Raw genomic sequence first — 21911 nt, forward strand, 5'->3', positions numbered from 1 at the left:
TTGCTTTGCATTTGTTCTGCTAGGCAGACTGTTTTCCACTGATATTGGAATTGTTAATAGTACTATAAGGTGCTGATAGCTGTTAGTGTAGGTTAGGTCTTAACCATAAAATATAATACTAATCAGTTGTTAGTGAACTTGAACTTAAATTATTCATACACATAACTGTACTTAGCCCAAAAAAAAAGATAAAATGGAAATGGATGACATTTTTTCTTTTTTTTTTGGGGGGGGGGGGAGGGAGAGGTGCAGTTTGTGATATATTGCAGTGTTGCACACTTGAAAAGTGCCAATGTAAACAGGATAGGGAGTCCAGTTCCCATAAATTTGCACAGGTAAGCCTTGTCCTTGATTTTGACCCACTTAAGTTAGGCTAACACTAACCTGTACAGTGAAAGGAGGGTGGACTCTCTGTTACACGGACCCTCGGTTTTGTCACACTGGTCCATGGACTTAGTGTCAGTTTGAAGAATTTGATCTTCTTCAAATACATTCAAAACTATGGTTGTCTTCTGTGTTTCCAGGCTGTGTGCTGTTCTGATGGTCTCCATTGCTGTCAAGAGGGGTCCACCTGTGATGTCAGCCAGGGCACCTGCCAGCGAGACGAGACCAACATTCCATGGTTTACAAAAACAGAAGCAAAATCACTAACAGTGGAGAGGGACAATGCAGGCAGTGTGGAGAGTGTGGTATGCCCAGGTGGTACCAAGTCCTGCCCAGACAGAAATACATGTTGTAAAATGACACACGGATATGGATGCTGTCCGTTGCCTTATGTAAGTGAGCTAGGGTGTAGACATCGATGTGTATTGTGATATGTGTCTGGCACTTGTAATCAGAAAGTAAGCAGAATCATCCGTAAGTTACTTCTTTATCGAAAATTAAGTTCCCTTCATGTTACAATGCACCTAGTAAGATTAAAACTTAAACCCCTGTTACAGTATTCACTAGTGGGCTTGATTTGGTCTTAAAGTGCAATTTAAGATCACAAATAGTCTTACATGATCTTAAATTATGAGTAAGACCATTTCTGGATTGAAAGACAATTAAGTTGTCTCCCCTTACACATTCTCCTATTGTGAGAAAAGTACTCTTTTATTGTGAGGGGAGGTATCCCCCATTGTGGGGGGAGGAAACTGCTTGACCACTTATGTAGGTGTTAGATCATTTTTTATCTTTAAAGCAGATTCAGTCCATTTTTAGACTACTACTGTAATGGTTAAGATCGTGTAAGATCATTTGTGATATTAAATTGCACTTTAAGACCAAATCCAGGGCACTAGTGATTGTTATTAAAGAATACCATTTTAACTACTTTGAAATCACCTATAAAAGTAAAAAAATTAATACGTGTAGACGAATAATGGTTATTAATTTTCTAATTTGAAACCCATTGTCTTTGTTGTCAGGCCACTTGCTGCAGTGATGGCCAACACTGCTGTCCCGAGGGCTACGAATGTGATGTCTCAAAGGGGTCATGTAAGAAATCAGGTCAAGTTCAGGCAGAGTTCATGCAAAAGCTGACCCAAAGAGCAGCAAAGGGAGGACACATGTTACTTTGATGTCTCTAATGAAATTATATTTCTATTGCCAGGCTCTCAGTGAATCGAATAATATGTATTATTGACAAATGTAAAGACAGAGCCATTCTGCATTACAGTGTTCATATGCAACTACTAGTGTTTCATAATGGTTGCTTTTAGTATTGTACTGAATGTTCAGTAAATTTTCCCATTTATTTATTTATTTATTTATTTATTTATTTATTTATTTATTAAGCATTAAAACTGTGTTTCACCTGTAGAATTCTGTTGAAACAACAGCTAACTCTGGTCACACATACCATATATGGTTGCAGAGGAATCTGTATATTTATAATTGTTTATTTTAATTCCATGATAAGAAAAAACAGGTGTGTTGCAGACAGCTCACACACCAAATATTGACACAGATTGTGGATAGAAGTCATTATAGCTTCAACTATTTTGTTTACAAATGTGGTTAACCAGGATAAAGAGCTGTGATTAATAGTCAACTTGCTTCTACAAACACAAAAGAAGAACAAGTGCAAAAACAGAGCTATGCAGTTGCTTTGTGATAGTAAATGACTGAGTGTATATGTTTGGTTTGAACATTGTATTATAAGGCTTCGTTCACATGGAAAGTCTATTTTCTAAAAATCTATTTTCTATTCGCGCTATCTTATGATCACGGTCTGTGCCCTAAATATCCCGCCGTGTAATTACTGGCAGCGCGAGCCAGTTACTTATAGTAACTTATAGTAACTGGCTCGCGCTGCCAGTAATTACGCCGCGGGATATTCAGGGCACAGACCGTGATCATAAGACATACCGCGAATAGAAAATAGAATTTAGAAAATAGACATTGCATGTGAATGAAGCCTAATACTTAAACATTGGACCTTGCATACAACTGTGACATGAAAAAAAATGTAATATTTCATATTTATAGCCAAATGATAACATCTTTTTTTTGTAAGCGTGCTTATATGCTGAGAATTTTGAATTTTTACAGGGTCATTGGCAGTAAAACTTCAAAAGCTTTATGGATGTATTAATCATGTTTTGCATCACAAAACAGTTTTATTATATTATGTAGCCCATTGGATATAAAAGATATCGTAAGAGGGATATGTAAATTGCAAACAACCCAAAGCTGTGTTAGAAAATCTCTGTTTATTGCTTCTAGTAGACTTTTTGCAGACAGAAGATATAAGACAAAGGGAAATATCTTTAATAATTTGCACTTACTGGATCAAACATTGATTTTTTTTTTATTCTGATTTCTAGGGTTCAGTTCTTTTTTTTTCTGATTCTGATTTGTACGGTACATTTCTGTTCCACTCCAACACATCTTATATACCCAGTAGTAACCCCCCTCATTCATGAATGCTCGCTGCGTCAAAGACTATGCTTTAGCCGGTCCTTATGAACAAAAACTCGTTACCAAGTGGAAGTTAAATTTAGGCTACACACAACTTACCAACTTTCAGGGATGGTGGTGGTGACTTGCCACATAACAATGCCAATGTATAACACATTGTAGGTGATAATGAAATTGTTCAAAGATGAGTTAATTATCATCTTTTTGCATACATATTATTTATGTGAAATCTGAAAAACCGATGTCGAAAGTTGTGCAAATAATTTCTGTATAGAATGCAGTGCCTGAGAAACCGAGAGTATGAGAGACTGAAAATTAAACTGCAAGCAGTATGTAAATACCGGGGTATATGCCATATCTTTATTGCCAGTATGTCGGGGTAAATGCTTAAACATCAATACCATATCTCAGAAAAAAAGTAGATGACACGTATTTCATAGAAGTGTGATAAGTGAACCATATGCTTTGTTTGGCGTCACTTTTGCTTGTTAAGCTAATTCTAAGTTCAGAGGTGATGGTAACTTTTCTTATAAAGAGATCTCGCTTGTAACATGTGAAGAGTGAATGCGTGCCTTCTTGGCAAATAAACCACATTCCAACACAAATGGATTGAGGAGTCATGATATGTCCCTGTTTGCATGATGTTTGGTCTTTCTATTATAATTACATTTCGCAACTAAGAAATTGAGCATTTTCGATATTTTCTCTTATTTTTAAATATTTTAGAATTTAAAAATAGACGGTAAAACTGGTGAAAATACGGACGTTTTAAAAAACCTTGTAAATCAAAACAAATTCTGTTTATCCTCTGTGGTGTTAAACCGGTGTGACAGGAATGGAATTCCGGGGTTACCATCAAATGATTAGCACAGGTAGGGGCTAGTCGGGGTATGGGGGGGGGGGGGGGGAGGGGCTAGTGTATTGGACGAATGTCGCCTGTATAAAGTACATCGAATGGTACTACGGTTCCTAGCGGGTTACTATTCCTGTCATACCTGTGCAAAAATAAATGCAAGATATATGTGTGAAAATCAATAAGTTAAAGGTATTCAATTGACCCCCCCCCAAGTGATTTTTCTTGAAAGCATGCGGCAACTGCATTGAAACTGAAAGGCCTCCCCACGACCACTTTTCACCGAAAACTGAGTGTGCTTTGAAGAGGCGAGCAGCTTTGATCTTGGTTCTAAGGTCTGTTTTCGTGCAGCCACTACTACATGAAGCAAACTGCTATCAAACGGTTGCCTTGTAAAAATGGGAAACACAGGAACTAAAAAGAGCGAGCGTTGTTACGAGAAATCGTTACCTTTCACAAATGTAGCTCAGAGGTCCATTTTAACATCAACTGTTCTGTACCGGGTACAAAAACCTTACTTATTCATGTCCCCTTTCCTGGTCTTCTATGTGCACAGGATAAATACGTCTGACATTGGTTTTGGCGCGTGACTCTTTTAAATCATTAGTGATATTCGCAACACCTTGACGAGCAGTTGGCATATCTCACCTTAAACCCCCACTCGTAAGATGCCTACAATTTTGAAAATGAATTTAAAGACAACATACTGAGGCCTCCAATATAGCTTCGCAGTGGTGGATTTAAGGGGGGGGGGGAGCAAGGGGTCCTGCGCCCACCTTCGATTTCTGATTAAAAGTGAGGCCATCGGCGGTAGTAACTGCATCAGTAACGCTGACAGTTGGTGCAACAGTGAGGCCATCAGCAGTAGTGACAGCATCAGTAACACTGACAGTTGGTGCAACAGTGAGGCCATCGGCGGTAGTGACAGCATCAGTAACACTGACAGTTGGTGCAACAGTGAGGCCATCGGCAGTAGTGACAGCATCAGTAACACTGACAGTTGGTGCAACAGTGAGGCCATCGGCGGTAGTGACAGCATCGGTAACGCTGACAGTTGGTGCAACAGCGAGGCCATCGGCGGTAGTGACAGCATCAGTAACACTGACAGTTGGTGCAACAGTGAGGCCATCGGCAGTAGTGACAGCATCAGTAACACTGACAGTTGGTGCAACAGTGAGGCCATCGGCAGTAGTGACAGCATCAGTAACACTGACAGTTGGTGCAACAGTGAGGCCATCGGCGGTAGTGACAGCATCGGTAACGCTGACAGTTGGTGCAACAGTGAGGCCATCGGCAGTAGTGACAGCATCAGTAACACTGACAGTTGGTGCAACAGTGAGGCCATCGGCAGTAGTGACAGCATCGGTAACGCTGACAGTTGGTGCAACAGTGAGGCCATCGGCGGTAGTGACAGCATCGGTAACATTAACAGTTGGTGCCACAGTGAGGCCATCGGCAGTAGTGACAGCATCAGTAACACTGACAGTTGGTGCAACAGTGAGGCCATCGGCAGTAGTGACAGCATCGGTAACACTGACAGTTGGTGCAACAGTGAGGCCATCGGCAGTAGTGACAGCATCGGTAACGCTGACAGTTGGTGCAACAGTGAGGCCATCGGCAGTAGTGACAGCATCGGTAACGCTGACAGTTGGTGCAACAGTGAGGCCATCAGCAGCAGTGACAACATTGGTGCAACAGTGCGTGCCAAACGGCCACTTAATGCACAAATCGTCACATGATTTTATCACAAGCCGAAAGCCGCTATTTAATCCGGGTTGCTTTGACGAGCGGACACTTTATCTGCCGAACACAAGACTGGTGGAATATGCAACAGTAAAAGAGGCACAACTCGGAACACACGGTATGTTAAATAATTACGCTGGTGTTGGCAAATTTAGCGTAGATATTTCTTACATTTAAATGTGAACAAAACAATGGAATTTAAACTCGAACTTGAAGTCAACATCGTTTTTGAGGGTCTCGACCCAGTCATATTACCGTTACATTGAAACCGACTAAACATAATTATCAACATATCGTTGTGACTTAAATCATGTTTAAGCTTGCTGCTGCAACGAAATGTTTTTGCTGTTGTAGGCCTCAGAAGTACCCTCAGTTCCACTGACTTCCCTATCCGTGATTTATTATAAATAATTATATTATTATTACACAACAGAGGTAGATTATCAGTGCTTACTGCGTGTGTCGCAAAAAAAGGGAAAGTGAAAAAGAACTGTTGTGACTTGTTTGTGCGTTAATTATATTTAAAAAGCAAAAAGCCAATCTATTGGAGATATCTGATTATATGATTTATACTTAAATTAACTGAGGTAAATATATAAATAAGTATTTTATAAATAAAATAATCTTGTGAAACACTTCTTTTTTAAAGGTTACCAATACAAATTTTCAATAAGTGTGAGACATCCTCATAGTACATATTAAAATTGTTTTCTGAAAGCTATCAAAATTTCTATCAAGAATCATGAACATTTAAACCCAAAAATATATCAAGCTGAAGACTGTTGAAACTCCAATGAAAGTGGTTGTACAACCTTTCTTAAAAATGTTTAATAATAATAAATAAATAAATAAATAAATAAAAATAAAATATAAAAGATTTTAGACACTGGTGACAACTGAACATCAGTTCATCAGATGAAAATCTTCATGTATTTGTATGAAATATATAAAAATCTTAGACTAAGTACAAACATTTCTCGCGGTACAAAACATTTAATCAGGCTTTCAGATAATATTGATAAGACTGACTTCCTTCACACCCTGTACTGGAAGTTGCCAAAAACATCAAATGTTATCTTGTCAAATTATAAATTTATAAATGAAATGTTAATATTTTCAGTCAATATCAGTAGTCATCGCTATATTGTGATAGTATAAGGGTCAACTGTTTAGATTGGGAGATAAGAAGGAGTGCTCTCACTTCCCAGTTGTGTAATAACTATGGTATTTGACTGGTGGCTATTCAGGCGGCAAAAAGGCTAAACTTCCTGCACTAATGGGAAGGATAAAAATGGTGACAGTTTCACAGGTATAATTGTCATGTACATGGTTTTATTAAGGGTTTAGACTTTAAAATGGTTTACAATTCAAAACTTAGTTTGACGAAGATAAACCGCACAAAAGACATTAACATAAGTTCAAAGTATTTCAATTCTTTTACCTCATAGTCACTTTGTCATAAATTGATGGGGGGCCAACTTACCCCGGGGTCCAACTAGCCCCGGTCTCCCCTAAAAGATCGCCGAAGAAGATGTAAAAGTACCCGTTATCATGTGCCACTTTGTTGATAGGGCCTACCTGATATTTTTCTGCAATATTTATTTTTTCAGATGAAGCAGATGTATTTATTATTCATAGCAGTGTTTCCACTGGCAGCAGCTAGCACTTTGTTCTTTGAGTCCCACAAGACCAGCTTACATGAAGGACGCAATCAGCCGTGTCCACCAGAAACCGATGCGGGCTGTCCTTTGGGAGCCACCTGTTGCCATCTGGTGACAGGCTTTGCTGTTTGTTGCCAAGGAGAAAATGTACGTATTTAGGGTAACATCCCTATGTATACGTCCCCGCACCGATACTCCCCCGCACTAGTATATCCCCGCACCGATACTCTCCCGCACCGAAACTCCCCTGCAGTATCGATGCGGGGAAGCAATGATGTGGGGGAGTATCGGTGTGGGGGAGTAACGGTGCGCCTACATGTACATTGGCAATTTTACAGGGGATGTATTGATACGGGGATCTATCAGTGTGGGGTCGTATCGATGCTCATAACACAAAAATTTACTTAGGGGGTGTATTGGTGAGGGGGAATAACGGTGCGGGGGAGTATCGACATGACCCCGATTTTTTGACAAATGGTGAGAATTATACCACATTTGTCAATTCCCTTGCGTTTCTTATGAGGCTCCCCGTTTCGGTGGGCTAGCAGTTTACTATTCAGTTAAAGCTCCAAGAAGGAATAAAACGAAAAGACTGGAATCATAACATTTTCTTTTAAAGACAACTACGATGGAACAAATAATTGCCCATTGTCTCAAATACGTTGTTTTGATTGCTCACGAGCAACCCGAACTTATTATAATCTAGATTGCTTGCTGTCCCTCTCTGATGGTCGCTTGGATACAGCATTGCCACCGTCTTACAATTGCTTGAACTCAAGCTTTCATCAGCACCTGGAAATATGTATCGGTCTTTTCAATATCGTTTTTCTGTTATGTAATAAATGAAGGGTTCTCATGCTTGTCTTCTTTACCTTTACTTTATCTTTATAGTAACGGGAAAAGTATAACTGCCCAGCGATCGGAATTTTCCTACCTACATTGTACATGAAGCTGTGATACTTATGCTTTGATAAGATCTGTCAAATTTGCATTGGTGATTTTTTTTTTTACATATATATATATATATCAACTACTGCAAAACTTACTGATGCAGCCATTAAATTGGTAATGAATGCTCTTGTTGCAATCATAATGTACTTATTTAGATGGCACCGACTAAACACAGTGTTATATGTTGTTTAGTTGTGAAATCAGCTGTCGTGTCAGGTGTCTGTTCAGTTTTCTGTGATGCTGCCTTGTTGCTTTCTTTCAAAACCATTTTTAGGAAGCTGAAAAAAGGCATCGGGGAAGAAAAATAGGAACGTTTCTTGTTTTTTCCTAACTACAATACTCTGAAGTTCCAAAAATAATCGTACTGAGATTTTTTCCGCGTGGTAGGCTACGTTTCATTTCTTCTGATACTGGTCTGAAATTACAGTTCACATGGCTTAATTACCTACAGCTATGCATCTCCAAAATCTACCTTTAGCTACTTTTTCCACCTAGTGCATTTCAGCTTTAGGCTTGGCCTTTTAAGATAATTCTTATCAGCTAGTTTACTAAACTGTCAGGCCCTCTAATGAGTTAATGAACCCATAAAGGTACTAATCATAATCAACCCCTAATTCATTATTCACCGATAATTTAGTTAAAACTACCTAGAGCAAATAATATCCCTACCATACCTCGATGTAATTACTCTTGTGTGTGGCACACAGTGGACAATGAGTCGTTATAACTAGTATTTAGCATACACTTGGATGATTATAAAGATTCCAAGCATCTGATAGCAGTTAGCACATCTAAATATCCACTTATAGGCTTGAAAATAAGGACCAAGTTGTTTATCAATTTTCTCCTTATATAGTATATGGGAGCCGGCTTGGAAAATAAATTGAAAAACTTTCATCATTCCTTCCAAGTTGGACCAATAAATTCAACCCGTATAGTACACTGTTGATGTCATCTTTCATATTAAATGTCTCGCAAATGCTCATGACATGCCATAGTGCAGTTACAGACGACATTGAGAGAAAAAACTAATTATCATGCCCAAATTTGAGCACACCTTCACTACAGGGAGAAACTTCACATTTGCACTTGTACATGTACTGTTGCACATCTCTTTTACATATCATTCGACTTGTATTTGTCACTGTCGTAGCACATAAGAAAATTGGCAGTTAAAACTTATGCAAGTACAGGGGTATTACAGATTAAAATATTAAAATATAAAATTAAAATAAGAATTAAAGTCCGATTGAGTACCCTTCTTACAAATACTTTCAGAGAAAGGATTAATGTGTGTTCTCACCCCTTAAAATTTACCATATCTCACAAACAGTTCATGGTTTATGACTTGTTTCTTCCAGGCGGTCTGTTGTCCAAATTCCCTGCACTGTTGTCCAGCTGGACATAAGTGTGATGAGGGTACAGGACTGTGTACCAGTGGAGACCCACACCTTACTGCAATGTGGACTGATATGTTCTTTGTAAGATTCTCTCTCTCTAACTCTCTCTCTCTCTCTCTCTCTCTCTCTCTCTCTCTCTCTGGTATTTTTTGTATATACCCATAATCCTCCAATGTGGGAGCTGACAAAATATGTGTAGCATTACGTATACTGTTCAGAACACCAAGTGTAATTTGTATGTTTGTTAAAGACTCAGATTCACAGGCTGAAAGATGTTTTTACAATACAATATAAATGTAATGCTTAAATAAATGGTATTGAAATTTGAGTGTAAACATTGGCATTTACCAATAAACATTATAAAGTTGATGTCCTGGAACACTTGTAAACAAAGCTTTAACGACTGAATGATTTAAGTTTTGGAATATTTCAAAATAAATTAGTTACGTGGAACTATCTTTACATTTACATTTTTCCTGTCACAGCCACCAAAACCGTCTGAAGAAAAATTTTCCTCAAAAGCTGAAGAACCAGCTCCAAAGAGGGAGCCACCATCCAGAGAAGGCAAGATGATCTCATGTCCAGACCAGAAAGAGCAGTGCCCTGATAACAGCACCTGCTGTGCAGCCAAGGCAGGGGGATATGGATGCTGCCCTACTATCAATGTATGAAATGGATGATTTTATTTGAATTATACATGAACTTTGTTTAATAAAGAATAGTTTTAAGACTTGTTAATATTGCTATAATTTGATATGGCTAAATTAATATGGCTTATTTAAAATTGCTGAGTTAAACAAATTAAATCTTGCCATCAGGTCTGGCACATGTGGTAGACAGGTACACCATTTGGGGATTATTCGACATCGAGTGGGGTCGGCCATATTTGATTCGTGGACCACTTAGTCTGCAGATTATCGGTTATGAATGTGGCCTTAGTGTGTTAAATTGATATGGCTAATCTAAAATGGCTAAATTTAGACGGTTAATTTAAACTCCGCCGCTCCCCCCCCCCCCTTACGGGCCTGGTTTTCCTCATCAATCATGGGCTATTTAACTTCTCCACATGCCCGTCTATGGCACCATGAAATTACGATATCCAAATAATTGTCATACTGTTTGTGGAGGCTGATTATCTGTGACACATATTGCCTGTTATAGATTTTTTCCAATTTTCTCCAATTTTCCAGGCTGTGTGTTGTGCTGATAAGGTGTACTGCTGCCCCCCAGGGTACATGTGTGAAGGGGGTGGGGGCTGTGAGCTAAACGACACCCGTGCAGCCACCCTGGGGCTGGTCCACTTCAACAAGGCTCCTGGTCAGAAAATCATGAAGACTAAAACACCTACTCAGGTCCCTGATGCATCACCTATACTGAAGGAATCGAGCATTAGTCCAGATTCAGTTGTGGCCAGTGATGTCCGGTGTCCTGATGGTCAGACTGCTTGTCCATCAGGAAACACCTGCTGCAAACTAGCCAGTGGTCAGTATGGCTGCTGTCCAGTGCCAAAAGCTGTCTGTTGTAAAGATGGGGTTCATTGCTGTCCAGATGGTAAGTAGGTTACTGTGACCTACAAAATTATTCATCAACTGGGCTATTAAGGTCAATGTTTACACAGAAACGTCTTAAAAAAAGGGTCTTTTGAATCTTTTGAAGCATGAAACCATATGTACACCTTGTATCTGTATAGCGGGGTACACACTGTCTCGGCCCTACATTGCTGACAACTGGCAAGATAACCATTTGAAATACGTACTAATGGTTCAGAAAAGGAAACACTAATGAATAAAACTACATGTATAAAACCAGTAACAGTCGGACTTCTTGTAAACTGCAATGAAACTAGAAGTGTAAACTGAAAATTGTATACTAGTATAAAGTTGCGAGATGTATTTTTTTTAATTTCACGTTAATTCTTAATAAACCCTTTCATAATCAGCGGAAAGAGCCAGTGTTCCCCCTTCCATGCATCCTTTTTAATAACCAGGAGCCGCCTTTCTGTTCAAAAATGATTTTTTGTAGACCAACAGAGCCTTAAATAGAATTTATGTTTATATGACTAAAAGACTGTTGCCTTGGTCATGTGTTAGTTTTTTTTAACTTTTGAAATGCCCTCCTATTGCAGGTTATACGTGTGATGTCCGTGCTGGAACATGCCATAGTCAAAATTCTGTCATTTCTTGGTTTACAAAAACATCAGCAAAGACGTTTAAAGAAAAAGTGGGGTCAGTGATGTGTCCAGATGGTCAGTCTGAATGTCCAAATGGGAACACCTGCTGTAGACTAGCCATTGGTCAATATGGCTGCTGTCCAGTGCCAGATGCTGTCTGTTGTAAAGATGGGGTTCATTGCTGTCCAAATGGTAAGTAGATCAATGTGACCTTAGACAAATTTTGTAAGAAAAAGGATCAGTTTGCTACCATGGAAGTATGTATTAGAAACCCTATCAGTGATTGTCATTAATGTTATTATAATCATTTTTTTTTTTCAATTTTCACCTTCATGTTTTGTGGACCAACAGAGGTTTTATTGAAAAATATTTATATCATTTGACTACAATATTAGACTCTGTTGCCTTGGCAATATAGAAGAGTTTTTTTCTTTACTTTAAAAAGCTGCTTGTTGTGTAGCTAGCCAAAAATATATCGGTATGTCATGAATAATGCCACAGGGTCATAAACAACCCCACCTGGTAGGAATATGTTGCAAAATATGCCGGAAGGATTAGGGTTAAGCCATTGTTGCAACTCACACATTTCGCCATTATAAGGGGAGGTAATTGCTAGACCACATAACTGGAAGTCACTGGAATAATAGCTTCCCCAGGGTAAGATCATTTCTTTAATGATTGAGACCATGTTAGATCATGTGTACTTGTGATCAAAAATAGTATCGAAATTTCTTTCTCTTATTGCAGGTCATACGTGTGATGTCAGTGCAGGCACATGCCATCTTCAAAATTCTGTCATGTCTTGGTTAACAAAAACACCTGCAAAGATGCCCTCAGAAAATGTTGGGATTGTGATGTGTCCAGATGGTCAGTCTCAGTGTCCAGATGGAAACACCTGCTGTAAACTGCCCAGTGGTCAATATGGCTGCTGTCCAGTGCCAGATGCTGTCTGTTGTAAAGATGGGGTTCATTGCTGTCCAAATGGTAAGTAGGTTACTGTGACATAGATTTCCAAGGTTTCAATCGTAGAAATAGAAAAAACTGTTAGATTAATAGTTCATTTAAGCTGACTATGACAGGTAGATTAACATATGGAGTGCATGTGTTTTTTTTTTTTTTTAATTACATGGTAGGGATTTTACTAGCTAAAGTAAAGATCACCCGGACCTGGACTGGGTTCCAATACTTAAATTGATCTAACTTGATGGATCCATCTTATAGGATCATCTTGTAATTGTTTTCAGTTTAAGCGACTTAGATCTCTGTCACGCCTACTAAAACTGCTAAATGATCATTAATTACCCATAGCAGCTTCAGTAGGCATGACAAACATCCATGCTGCTTAGGTTGATTGAAATTTAGAGAGAATCCGCTTGGAGATAGATCTATCCCCAGTTAGTTTGATTGGGTCAGGGAATGGTCCCTTAGATATTAAAGACAAAAAATAACTGAACACTTTGTGAAAGACAATACGACCACATTGAGTTTCATCCAATGCTAATTATTTTTAGCTTTGTTGATTTGTATATTTTTTTCTGATTGTGACTATTTCAGGCTTTACTTGTCAGACAACTACTGGGGTATGTGTTCAGGAGACTAAAGCCATTTCAGTGATACCAGATAAAGCTGTCCTTGTGGATACCAATGTTGGGATTGTGATATGTCCAGATGGTCAGTCTCAATGTCCAAATGGGAACACCTGTTGTAAACTGCCCAGTGGTCAATATGGCTGCTGTCCAGTGCCAGATGCTGTCTGTTGTAAAGATGGGGTTCATTGCTGTCCAAATGGTAAGTAGGTTACTGTGACATAGATTTCCAAGGTTTCAATCGTAGAAATAGAAAAAACTGTTATATTAATAGTTCATTTAAGCTGACTATGACAGGTAGATTAACATATGGAGTGCATGCGTTTTTTTTAATTACATGGATTACATGGTAGGGATTTTATTAGCTAAGGTAAAGATCACCCGGACCTGGACTGGGTTCCAATACTTAGATTGATCTAACTTGATGGATCCATCTTATAGGATCATCTTGTAATTGTTTTCAGTTTAAGCGACTTAGATCTCTGTCACGCCTACTAAAGCTGCTAAATGATCATTAATTACATATAGCAGCTTCAGTAGACATGACAAACATCCATGCTGCTTAGGTTGATTGAAATTTAGAGAGAATCCGCTTGGTGATAGATCTATCCCCAGTTAGTTTGATTGGGTCGGGGAATGGTCCCTTAGAAATTAAAGACAAAAAAAACTAAACACTTTGTGAAAGACAATACGACCACATTGAGTTTCATCCAATGCTAATTATGTTAAGCTTTGTTGATTTGTATATTTTTTTCTGATTGTGACTATTCCAGGCTTTACTTGTCAGACAACTACTGGGGAATGTGTTCAGGAGACTAAAGCCATTTCAGTGATACCAGATAAAGCTGTCCTTGTGGATACCAATGTTGGGATTGTGATGTGTCCAGATGGTCAGTCTCAATGTCCAGATGGAAACACCTGTTGTAAACTGCCCAGTGGTCAATATGGCTGCTGTCCAGTGCCAGATGCTGTCTGTTGTAAAGATGGGGTTCATTGCTGTCCAAATGGTAAGTAGGTTACTGTGACATAGATTTCCAAGGTTTCAATCGTAGAAATAGAAAAAAAAACTGTTATATTAATAGTTCATTTAGGCTGACTATGACAGGTAGATTAACATATGGAATGCATGTGTTTTTTTTTTTTTTTAATTACATGGTAGGGATTTTATTAGCTAAGGTAAAGATCACCGGACCTGGACTGGGTTCCAATACTTAGATTGATCTAACTTGATGGATCCATCTTATAGGATCTTCTTGTAATTGTTTTCAGTTTAAGCGACTTAGTTCCTGTCACGCCTACTAAAGCTGCTAAATGATCATTAATTACCCATAGCAGCTTCAGTAGGCATGACAAACATCCATGCTGCTTAGGTTGACCGGAATTTAGAGAGAATCCGCTTGGAGATAGATCTATCCCCAGTTAGTTTGATTGGGTCGGGGAATGGTCCCATAGATATCAAAGACAAAAAATAACTGAACACTTTGTGAAAGACAATACGACCACATTGATTTTCATCCAATGCTAATTATGTTTTGCTTTGTTGATTTGTATATTTTCTTTCTGATTGTGACTATTCCAGGCTTTACTTGTCAGACAACTACTGGGGAATGTGTTCAGGAGACTAAAGCCATTTCAGTGATACCAGATAAAGCTGTCCTTGTGGATACCAATGTTGGGATTGTGATATGTCCAGATGGTCAGTCTCAATGTCCAGATGGAAACACCTGCTGTAAACTGCCCAGTGGTCAATATGGCTGCTGTCCAGTGCCAGATGCTGTCTGTTGTAAAGATGGGGTTCATTGCTGTCCAAATGGTAAGTAGGTTACTGTGACATAGATTTCCAAGGTTTCAATCGTAGAAATAGAAAAGAACTGTTATATTAATAGTTCATTTAAGCTGACTATGACAGGTAGATTAACATATGGAGTGCATGTGTTTTTTTTTTAATTACATGGTAGGGATTTTATTAGCTAAGGTAAAGATCACCCGGACCTGGACTGGGTTCCAATACTTAGCTTGATCTAACTTGATGGATCCATCTCATAGGGTCTTCTTGTAATTGTTTTCAGTTTGAGCGACTTAGATCTCTGTCACGCCTACTAAAGCTGCTAAATGATCATTAATTACCCATAGCAGCTTCAGTAGGCATGACAAACATCCATGCTGCTTAGGTTGACCGGAATTTAGAGAGAATCCGCTTGGAGATAGATCTATCCCCAGTTAGTTTGATTGGGTCGGGGAATGGTCCCATAGATATCAAAGACAAAAAGTAACTGAACACTTTGTGAAAGACAATACGACCACATTGATTTTCATCCAATGCTAATTATGTTTTGCTTTGTTGATTTGTATATTTTCTTTCTGATTGTGACTATTTCAGGCTTTACTTGTCAGACAACTACTGGGGAATGTGTTCAGGAGACTAAAGCCATTTCAGTGATACCAGATAAAGCTGTCCTTGTGGATACCAATGTTGGGATTGTGATGTGTCCAGATGGTCAGTCTCAATGTCCAGATGGAAACACCTGCTGTAAACTGCCCAGTGGTCAATATGGCTGCTGTCCAGTGCCAGATGCTGTCTGTTGTAAAGATGGGGTTCATTGCTGTCCAAATGGTAAGTAGGTTACTGTGACATAGATTTCCAAGGTTTCAATCGTAGAAATAGAAAAAAAACTGTTAGATTAATAGTTCATTTAAGCTGACTATGACAGGTAGATTAACATATGGAGTGCATGCTTTATATATATATATATATATATATATATATATATATATATATATATATATATATATATATATATATAATTACATGGTAGGAATTTTATTAGCTAAGGTAAAGATCACCCGGACCTGGACTGGGTTCCAATACTTAGACTGATCTAACTTGATGGATCCATCTCATAGGGTCTTCTTGTAATTGTTTTCAGTTTGAGCGACTTAGATCTCTGTCACGCCTACTAAAACTGCTAAATGATCATTAATTACCCATAGCAGCTTCAGTAGGCATGACAAACATCCATGCTGCTTAGGTTGATTGAAATTTAGAGAGAATCCGCTTGGAGATAGATCTATCCCCAGTTAGTTTGATTGGGTCGGGGAATGGTCCCTTAGATATTAAAGACAAAAAATCACTGAACACTTTGTGAAAGACAATACGACCACATTGAGTTTCATCCAATGCTAATTATGTTTTGCTTTGTTGATTTGTATATTTTCTTTCTGATTGTGACTATTTCAGGCTTTACTTGTCAGACAACTACTGGGGTATGTGTTCAGGAGACTAAAGCCATTTCATTGATACCAGATAAAGCTGTGCTTGTGGATACCAATGTTGGGATTGTGATGTGTCCAGATGGTCAGTCTCAATGTCCAGATGGAAACACCTGCTGTAAACTGCCCAGTGGTCAATATGGCTGCTGTCCAGTGCCAGATGCTGTCTGTTGTAAAGATGGGGTTCATTGCTGTCCAAATGGTAAGTAGATCAATGTGACCTTAGACAAATTTTGTAAGAAAAAGGATCAGTTTGCTACCATGGAAGTATGTATTAGAAACCCTATCAGTGATTGTCATTAATGTTATTATAATCATTTTTTTTTTTTTCAATTTTCACCTTCATGTTTTGTGGACCAACAGAGGTTTTATTGAAAAATATTTATATCATTTGACTACAATATTAGACTCTGTTGCCTTGGCAATATAGAAGAGTTTTTTTCTTTACTTTAAAAAGCTGCTTGTTGTGTAGCTAGCCAAAAATATATCGGTATGTCATGAATAATGCCACAGGGTCATAAACAACCCCACCTGGTAGGAATATGTTGCAAAATATGCCGGAAGGATTAGGGTTAAGCCATTGTTGCAACTCACACATTTCGCCATTATAAGGGGAGGTAATTGCTAGACCACATAACTGGAAGTCACTGGAATAATAGCTTCCCCAGGGTAAGATCATTTCTTTAATGATTGAGACCATATAAGATCATGTGTACTTGTGATCAAAAATAGTATCGAAATTTCTTTCTCTTATTGCAGGTCATACGTGTGATGTCAGTGCAGGCACATGCCATCTTCAAAATTCTGTCATGTCTTGGTTAACAAAAACACCTGCAAAGATGCCCTCAGAAAATGTAGGGATTGTGATGTGTCCAGATGGTCAGTCTCAATGTCCAAATGGGAACACCTGTTGTAAACTGCCCAGTGGTCAATATGGCTGCTGTCCAGTGCCAGATGCTGTCTGTTGTAAAGATGGGGTTCATTGCTGTCCAAATGGTAAGTAGGTTACTGTGACATAGATTTCCAAGGTTTCAATCGTAGAAATAGAAAAAAACTGTTATATTAATTGTTCATTTAAGCTGACTATGACAGGTAGATTAACATATGGAGTGCATGTGTTTTTTTTTAATTCCATGGTAGGGATTTTATTAGCTAAGGTAAAGATCACCCGGACTGGGTTCCAATACTTAGACTGATCTAACTTGATGGATCCATCTCATAGGGTCTTCTTGTAATTGTTTTCAGTTTGAACGACTTAGATCTCTGTCACGCCTACTAAAGCTGTTAAATGATCATTAATTACCCATAGCAGCTTCAGTAGGCATGACAAACATCCATGCTGCTTAGGTTGATTGAAATTTAGAGAGAATCCGCTTGGAGATAGATCTATCCCCAGTTAGTTTGATTGGGTCGGGGAATGGTCCCTTAGATATTAAGGACAAAAAATAACTGAACACTTTGTGAAAGACAATACGACCACATTGAGTTTCATCCAATGCTAATTATGTTTTGCTTTGTTGATTTGTATATTTTCTTTCTGATTGTGACTATTTCAGGCTTTACTTGTCAGACAACTACTGGGGTATGTGTTCAGGAGACTAAAGCCATTTCAGTGATACCAGATAAAGCTGTCCTTGTGGATACCAATGTTGGGATTGTGATATGTCCAGATGGTCAGTCTCAATGTCCAGATGGAAACACCTGCTGTAAACTGCCCAGTGGTCAATATGGCTGCTGTCCAGTGCCAGATGCTGTCTGTTGTAAAGATGGGGTTCATTGCTGTCCAAATGGTAAGTAGGTTACTGTGACATAGATTTCCAAGGTTTCAATCGTAGAAATAGAAAAGAACTGTTATATTAATAGTTCATTTAAGCTGACTATGACAGGTAGATTAACATATGGAGTGCATGTGTTTTTTTTTTTTAATTACATGGTAGGGATTTTATTAGCTAAGGTAAAGATCACCCGGACCTGGACTGGGTTCCAATACTTAGCTTGATCTAACTTGATGGATCCATCTCATAGGGTCTTCTTGTAATTGTTTTCAGTTTGAGCGACTTAGATCTCTGTCACGCCTACTAAAGCTGCTAAATGATCATTAATTACCCATAGCAGCTTCAGTAGGCATGACAAACATCCATGCTGCTTAGGTTGATTGAAATTTAGAGAGAATCCGCTTGGAGATAGATCTATCCCCAGTTAGTTTGATTGGGTCGGGGAATGGTCCCTTAGATATTAAAGACAAAAAATCACTGAACACTTTGTGAAAGACAATACGACCACATTGAGTTTCATCCAATGCTAATTATGTTTTGCTTTGTTGATTTGTATATTTTCTTTCTGATTGTGACTATTTCAGGCTTTACTTGTCAGACAACTACTGGGGTATGTGTTCAGGAGACTAAAGCCATTTCATTGATACCAGATAAAGCTGTGCTTGTGGATACCAATGTTGGGATTGTGATGTGTCCAGATGGTCAGTCTCAATGTCCAAATGGAAACACCTGTTGTAAACTGCCCAGTGGTCAATATGGCTGCTGTCCAGTGCCAGATGCTGTCTGTTGTAAAGATGGGGTTCATTGCTGTCCAAATGGTAAGTAGATCAATGTGACCTTAGACAAATTTTGTAAGAAAAGGATCAGTTTGCTACCATGGAAGTATGTATTAGAAACCCTATCAGTGATTGTCATTAATGTTATTATAATCATTTTTTTTTTCAATTTTCACCTTCATGTTTTGTGGACCAACAGAGGTTTTATTGAAAAATATTTATATCATTTGACTACAATATTAGACTCTGTTGCCTTGGCAATATAGAAGAGTTTTTTTCTTTACTTTAAAAAGCTGCTTGTTGTGTAGCTAGCCAAAAATATATCGGTATGTCATGAATAATGCCACAGGGTCATAAACAACCCCACCTGGTAGGAATATGTTGCAAAATATGCCGGAAGGATTAGGGTTAAGCCATTGTTGCAACTCACACATTTCGCCATTATAAGGGGAGGTAATTGCTAGACCACATAACTGGAAGTCACTGGAATAATAGCTTCCCCAGGGTAAGATCATTTCTTTAATGATTGAGACCATATAAGATCATGTGTACTTGTGATCAAAAATAGTATCGAAATTTCTTTCTCTTATTGCAGGTCATACGTGTGATGTCAGTGCAGGCACATGCCATCTTCAAAATTCTGTCATGTCTTGGTTAACAAAAACACCTGCAAAGATGCCCTCAGAAAATGTTGGGATTGTGATGTGTCCAGATGGTCAGTCTCAATGTCCAAATGGGAACACCTGTTGTAAACTGCCCAGTGGTCAATATGGCTGCTGTCCAGTGCCAGATGCTGTCTGTTGTAAAGATGGGGTTCATTGCTGTCCAAATGGTAAGTAGGTTACTGTGACATAGATTTCCAAGGTTTCAATCGTAGAAATAGAAAAAAACTGTTATATTAATTGTTCATTTAAGCTGACTATGACAGGTAGATTAACATATGGAGTGCATGTGTTTTTTTTTAATTACATGGTAGGGATTTTATTAGCTAAGGTAAAGATCACCCGGACTGGGTTCCAATACTTAGACTGATCTAACTTGATGGATCCATCTCATAGGGTCTTCTTGTAATTGTTTTCAGTTTGAACGACTTAGATCTCTGTCACGCCTACTAAAGCTGCTAAATGATCATTAATTACCCATAGCAGCTTCAGTAGGCATCACAAACATCCATGCTGCTTAGGTTGACCGGAATTTAGAGAGAATCCGCTTGGAGATAGATCTATCCCCAGTTAGTTTGATTGGGTCGGGGAATGGTCCCATAGATATCAAAGACAAAAAGTAACTGAACACTTTGTGAAAGACAATACGACCACATTGATTTTCATCCAATGCTAATTATGTTTTGCTTTGTTGATTTGTATATTTTCTTTCTGATTGTGACTATTTCAGGCTTTACTTGTCAGACAACTACTGGGGAATGTGTTCAGGAGACTAAAGCCATTTCAGTGATACCAGATAAAGCTGTCCTTGTGGATACCAATGTTGGGATTGTGATGTGTCCAGATGGTCAGTCTCAATGTCCAGATGGAAACACCTGCTGTAAACTGCCCAGTGGTCAATATGGCTGCTGTCCAGTGCCAGATGCTGTCTGTTGTAAAGATGGGGTTCATTGCTGTCCAAATGGTAAGTAGGTTACTGTGACATAGATTTCCAAGGTTTCAATCGTAGAAATAGAAAAAAAAACTGTTAGATTAATAGTTCATTTAAGCTGACTATGACAGGTAGATTAACATATGGAGTGCATGCTTTATATATATATATATATATATATATATATATATATATATATATATATATATATAATTACATGGTAGGAATTTTATTAGCTAAGGTAAAGATCACCCGGACCTGGACTGGGTTCCAATACTTAGACTGATCTAACTTGATGGATCCATCTCATAGGGTCTTCTTGTAATTGTTTTCAGTTTGAGCGACTTAGATCTCTGTCACGCCTACTAAAACTGCTAAATGATCATTAATTACCCATAGCAGCTTCAGTAGGCATGACAAACATCCATGCTGCTTAGGTTGATTGAAATTTAGAGAGAATCCGCTTGGAGATAGATCTATCCCCAGTTAGTTTGATTGGGTCGGGGAATGGTCCCTTAGATATTAAAGACAAAAAATCACTGAACACTTTGTGAAAGACAATACGACCACATTGAGTTTCATCCAATGCTAATTATGTTTTGCTTTGTTGATTTGTATATTTTCTTTCTGATTGTGACTATTTCAGGCTTTACTTGTCAGACAACTACTGGGGTATGTGTTCAGGAGACTAAAGCCATTTCATTGATACCAGATAAAGCTGTGCTTGTGGATACCAATGTTGGGATTGTGATGTGTCCAGATGGTCAGTCTCAATGTCCAGATGGAAACACCTGTTGTAAACTGCCCAGTGGTCAATATGGCTGCTGTCCAGTGCCAGATGCTGTCTGTTGTAAAGATGGGGTTCATTGCTGTCCAAATGGTAAGTAGATCAATGTGACCTTAGACAAATTTTGTAAGAAAAAGGATCAGTTTGCTACCATGGAAGTATGTATTAGAAACCCTATCAGTGATTGTCATTAATGTTATTATAATCATTTTTTTTTTTCAATTTTCACCTTCATGTTTTGTGGACCAACAGAGGTTTTATTGAAAAATATTTATATCATTTGACTACAATATTAGACTCTGTTGCCTTGGCAATATAGAAGAGTTTTTTTCTTTACTTTAAAAAGCTGCTTGTTGTGTAGCTAGCCAAAAATATATCGGTATGTCATGAATAATGCCACAGGGTCATAAACAACCCCACCTGGTAGGAATATGTTGCAAAA

The 21911-nt window shown here is 38.4% G+C and overlaps 1 protein-coding gene across 3 annotated transcripts in view; it reads left to right on the forward strand.

The window, feature by feature from the left end:
• Positions 1 to 21911, forward strand: part of LOC106168313 (uncharacterized) — a 39695-nt gene that overhangs the window by 15578 nt on the left and 2206 nt on the right. The window contains exons 1-18 of one of the 3 annotated variants that reach the window (XM_087012788.1): positions 5415 to 5618; positions 7111 to 7308; positions 9474 to 9593; positions 9998 to 10177; positions 10703 to 11063; positions 11638 to 11874; positions 12430 to 12666; positions 13237 to 13470; positions 14042 to 14275; positions 14848 to 15081; positions 15649 to 15882; positions 16507 to 16740; positions 17298 to 17534; positions 18095 to 18328; positions 18898 to 19131; positions 19685 to 19921; positions 20482 to 20715; positions 21329 to 21562. In XM_087012788.1, coding sequence (XP_086868914.1) covers positions 7111 to 7308; positions 9474 to 9593; positions 9998 to 10177; positions 10703 to 11063; positions 11638 to 11874; positions 12430 to 12666; positions 13237 to 13470; positions 14042 to 14275; positions 14848 to 15081; positions 15649 to 15882; positions 16507 to 16740; positions 17298 to 17534; positions 18095 to 18328; positions 18898 to 19131; positions 19685 to 19921; positions 20482 to 20715; positions 21329 to 21562 — 3913 coding nt within the window. In that variant the 5' untranslated portion in view covers positions 5415 to 5618. Of the gene's footprint in view, positions 1 to 524; positions 777 to 1409; positions 2031 to 5414; positions 5619 to 7110; positions 7309 to 9473; positions 9594 to 9997; positions 10178 to 10702; positions 11064 to 11637; positions 11875 to 12429; positions 12667 to 13236; positions 13471 to 14041; positions 14276 to 14847; positions 15082 to 15648; positions 15883 to 16506; positions 16741 to 17297; positions 17535 to 18094; positions 18329 to 18897; positions 19132 to 19684; positions 19922 to 20481; positions 20716 to 21328; positions 21563 to 21911 lie in introns of those variants that run through there. The other 2 variants (XM_087012786.1, XM_087012787.1) reach the window with 2 other exon arrangements.

The sequence above is a fragment of the Lingula anatina genome, chromosome 5 (genome assembly GCF_051362555.1).
Source record: "Lingula anatina isolate TDL-2025a chromosome 5, LinAna3.0, whole genome shotgun sequence".
Lineage (NCBI taxonomy): Eukaryota > Metazoa > Brachiopoda > Lingulata > Lingulida > Lingulidae > Lingula > Lingula anatina.